Source organism: Triplophysa dalaica, chromosome 15, assembly GCF_015846415.1.
Source record: "Triplophysa dalaica isolate WHDGS20190420 chromosome 15, ASM1584641v1, whole genome shotgun sequence".
Lineage (NCBI taxonomy): Eukaryota > Metazoa > Chordata > Actinopteri > Cypriniformes > Nemacheilidae > Triplophysa > Triplophysa dalaica.
Window position 1 is genome coordinate 18,326,238 of NC_079556.1, and position 4,319 is coordinate 18,330,556.

At 33.0% G+C, this 4,319-nt stretch overlaps 1 protein-coding gene across 1 annotated transcript; it reads right to left on the reverse strand.

Annotated features, from left to right (window-relative positions):
* Nucleotides 1-353: 353 nt before the first annotated feature.
* gpx2 (glutathione peroxidase 2) lies at nucleotides 354-1,198 on the reverse strand. The gene is made up of 2 exons (XM_056767721.1): nucleotides 977-1,198; nucleotides 354-731 (listed from the first exon to the last, which is right to left on the reverse strand). Exons 1-2 carry the CDS (start codon nucleotides 1,196-1,198, stop codon nucleotides 354-356), a joined length of 600 nt encoding a protein of 199 aa, XP_056623699.1.
* Nucleotides 1,199-4,319: the final 3,121 nt, after the last annotated feature.

Sequence of the window (4,319 nt, forward strand, 5' to 3'; positions counted from 1 at the left end):
TACAGACAGTTCCGCTGACAAAAGATGCAAATTTATGTTGAAACAGTTACAGCAGTAAAACATGTATTTGATATGGTAAAATAATAATATCATACAGTACAAATAGCATGGAATGTAGTAATATTTAATACTATAATAAAGTCTTTAATCTGTCTTTTGAATTACACAGTTTTTTTGTTTGTAGCAGCAATAATTTGCTAACGACATGATCTGTAATTCTTTTATATTTACAGTTGTCTCAAGTGATACCTCTTTACACTTTGCTATATCACTCTCATTAAGTAATATAAAAGAAAGCGAGATGATGCCGCAATGATGCTAAGTTAGTAATGATGCTAAACAGTGAATCAAACTTAATGATCACTAGCATGTTTTGATTCGTTTTTAGTCAGCTTTAGCAGTCTTTGGATGTCTGGTTCAATATCAATAGTGTTGAACTTTCTACTGTATCTTTTAAAGGGCTCACCCTCTGGTCCAATTAGAAACTTTTCAAAATTCCATGAAATATCATTCCGACTTATAGGGTTCCAGGTTAGATATTTAGGGTTCTGCATAAATGATATAGGGTCATCATCTGGATAAGGAAGCTTGTCTTTCAAGTAGGAAAAGACTGGATGTGCATCTTTTCCGTTTACATCACACTTCTCCAAAATGGAAAATGTGGGCTGAAACCCTTCACCCGGACGTACATACTTCAATGAATTCAGAATTTCTGCATTAGAGCAGTTCTCCTAAAAAGTGACATTGAAGAGAAATAATTAAATAATTTTTGACAAAAAAATTGTATAATCAGCAAAAATAAATTTACAGATATATCATACTAACATTTTTACAATGATATTTTTTTTAGTATTACTAAACACAAAATATTTAAAATGGAACTAACTTGTTCATTTGTGGATAAGCTACAATTTAATGGCGTTTAAGTTAAAATTATTAGTAATTACATGGTAAAACATTTCCTCCATGCACAAACCTGATATCCAAACTGGTTACAGGGAAAGCCCAGGACCACAAGTCGGTGAGGATATCTGCTCTGGAGCTCATTGAGCTGGCTGTAGTCCTGGGTGGTTGTCCCTCAAAGTGATGCCACATTCTCAATAAGAATGACTCTTCCTCGGAAAATATTAAAATCTAATGTTTCCCCTTCCAGTTTAGTCGCTTGCAGGTCGTAAAAAGTCTTTGCTATGAATGTCATTGTTCCGTCTTGCTGTGCTCTGAATGCCATAAATTGTGCCTCAATTCAATTATAATGTTGTACAGATCACATGATGTTATGCATAATGTATGTCTAAAGGCTTTAACAGAAATGTGATATGTGAAGCTCCTCTCTAATAAAATACTCTAAATAAATTAAGCAATGAAAAAGAATTCAGTGCGACCCACCTTTCTTTTATATGCTATATTCTGGGGGAATTATTTGGTAGTAAATGCTTCAATTTTGTTTTAATTTAATACATTAGGCAAGTTATATTGACAATATAACTGTTCAAACAAGGTGATGTGTGAGCCAGTGCGACTTAAGTCTACTTAATTCAAGTAGAGGATATTTTACCTATTTTATAAGTTTTATAAAACTAGCTAAATTACAGATTACCTAGAACAGGTAAATGACATGTTCGTAATTGTTTAACAAACATCCTTAATAGGTCTCACAATAAAAAGGGGATTTCTAAAAAGCTCTCGGGACACCATAAGAAACCATTTGTTTGATTAAAAGCTGTAGAACATTAAATACGCTGAAAAGTTAAAATAACCCTTTTTTAAGTGGTCGCACACAAATGTATTTGTCTTTAATTTAGATAAATACATTATGTTGAACTTGGCCAATTGTTTACCTTATCTTAAACTGAGTTTAGTATATTAAATTCAGCAACTTTAATAATTCAGCAACTCCAATCTAATATTTCTTTACAATCGTCCATAGAATGTTTATCAAGCATATAATGACACAACAGAGCCATTATTTCTTTACTAAATACATTTATTATTGTTAAATGTAATGACATTTTATTTGCATGTTAGGAACTGAGACCAGATTGATTTTCAGATGAAACACAGACATTCAAGTCAAGACAGTGAAAAGTCAAACAAAAGCATACACATAAAGGACAGGAGATGCAGCCGAGAGCAGAGAGTTGTGTAGCTTTGTCAGGGTCAACATTCTCTGAGGTGACTAGCGAAAGAGCATAGTGATGGTTGAAAAAGTTATGACAACAAAAATATGCCTCTCTCCGCACAAAACACAAGGCTCTATAATGATCCTGCCACTAGATCAAGAGAAACATGATGTGATGCGGCAGAATCATGACACCCTGGGAATATTGTCCATGTATCGATGTTCTTTGGATACAGGATTTCTTAATTCATCAAAAAAGCATCACTTAAAGGCACTTGAAAGTGTTATAAAAGTTTAAAAGCTTTTATTAACACATGGCTTTATCTAAAAACACATCGCACACATGCACTGACGTGCTGCGGAAATTTTGATGAGTGATCCTTCATTTTTCACTTGCATTACCTCATTTGTGGTATATCAATTGGATTAAAATTAAAACTAAGATTAAATTAAAACTAAGATTAGCAGAACAGAAAAATGCTATACGAATTAGTAATCCTCAGTACCCCATGGCCCTATTTGATAGAGATAAACATCAAGGTAATGCTAGTACATTGAAATGTTCATTGTTGTTTCGAGATCTATACGAGGAGGAGATATGATAAAAAGGTTAAAAACGAGTCCTTTTAGATATATGCATAGACATAGATATAGGCAAAGACATTTCGAGGTTTAAATGGAGAATACGATTTTTCAGCTTTTTAAAATGTTTTTCTCTTTTCTTTACTCGCTCCTTATTCTTTAATTGTTTGTCATTTCATTTATATTAGAACCAATATTTATGAAAAATACTGAGTTTTGAGTTGCTTCGATACTTAATCAGGTGACTATGTCATGTGACCAGATGATTGTTTAAAGGGACTTGGCTTGTGTTTGTGGTTTGACACCCTGATGAAGACATGCAAACGTCGTTGCACATGTGAAATGTGTTTTTGGATAAACCCATGTGTGTTTTGTAGCTTTTTAACTTTTATAACACTTTCGAGAGATGCAATTTAAATGGGTTATGTTATTTGCTCAACATGTTCTCAAAGGGAAGGCCACAAGAGGGATTCAGGGAAACCACAGATGTAGCATTTTATGAAATATAGAAATTTATAATAAATTTTGTCCAATCAAACGTCAGAAAAACAAGACAACCAACCAACAGAACCTCATGAATTTAAAAAGCTAAATTAATTGACTATTATTTAATTGAATAATTAGATAAATGAGCAAAATGTACTTATGTGAAAATTTAAATGAAGCCAAAAAAAGTTTTTGTATACTGTCCTGAGCTCTGTTGAATTTCAGCCATTGTATTACTTTCCGAGTCATGCATTTTTAATCTTGTCTCTGTCTCCATTACACTGCATGCTTTAAAAATAGATGGCTGCATAGTCTAAACATTCTCAGATTACCAGAGCGCGAATCTTTTATTCATTTTGTGGAAGTTTTTGTTTATGGTGATTGCAATTAAAAATGTTTGCAGCATAAAATGTATACGAGTACTCTCTGACTTTTTCTGCTGGTATAACTTACGGCCTTGACTGGTGACCTACTTCCATTTTAACATATTCAGCATATTTTTAAACTGTAAAATAATAGGTACAGACATTCCCACTACATAAATTTGGTATTTATGATATGATGACTAATGATTCTCAAGATTACCTAAATGGCTAAAGTACTGTAAATAACAAAACCTTGACTCTTAATACTTTCTAACTCATTGTTCTGTCGTTTTTGCTCTACAGTTGTGTTTAAGTTGTCCTTCGTGTTGGCTATGGATACGTTTATTCCCTGCAAGGTCTCATTCGTCCTTTCTCTCTACCAGTGGGTGGCTCCTTGCGCCCTGGCATTGACTATTCATTATAGTTTGCCTTCATAACATTACAGTTAAAGGGGTTGTTCCATGGAATCTTTTTTTTTAACTTCAGTTAGTGTTTAATGTATTTGTTTAAGCATAAACAACAACTGCAAAGTTGCAACACTCAAAGTTCACTGCAAAGTGATGTATTCTTTTTAACGGTGATCATTTACATTTAGTAATTTAGCAGACGCTTTTATCCAAAGTGACTTACATGTTGGGTAGGCAATGGAAGCAATTGGGACAGCATAAGTACAACAAAAGCATTAGTGCAATCAAAAAAGAAGACTGGTCTCATATAACCTAAGACAGAATACAGAACCATTCATATATATATATGTATTTTTTTTT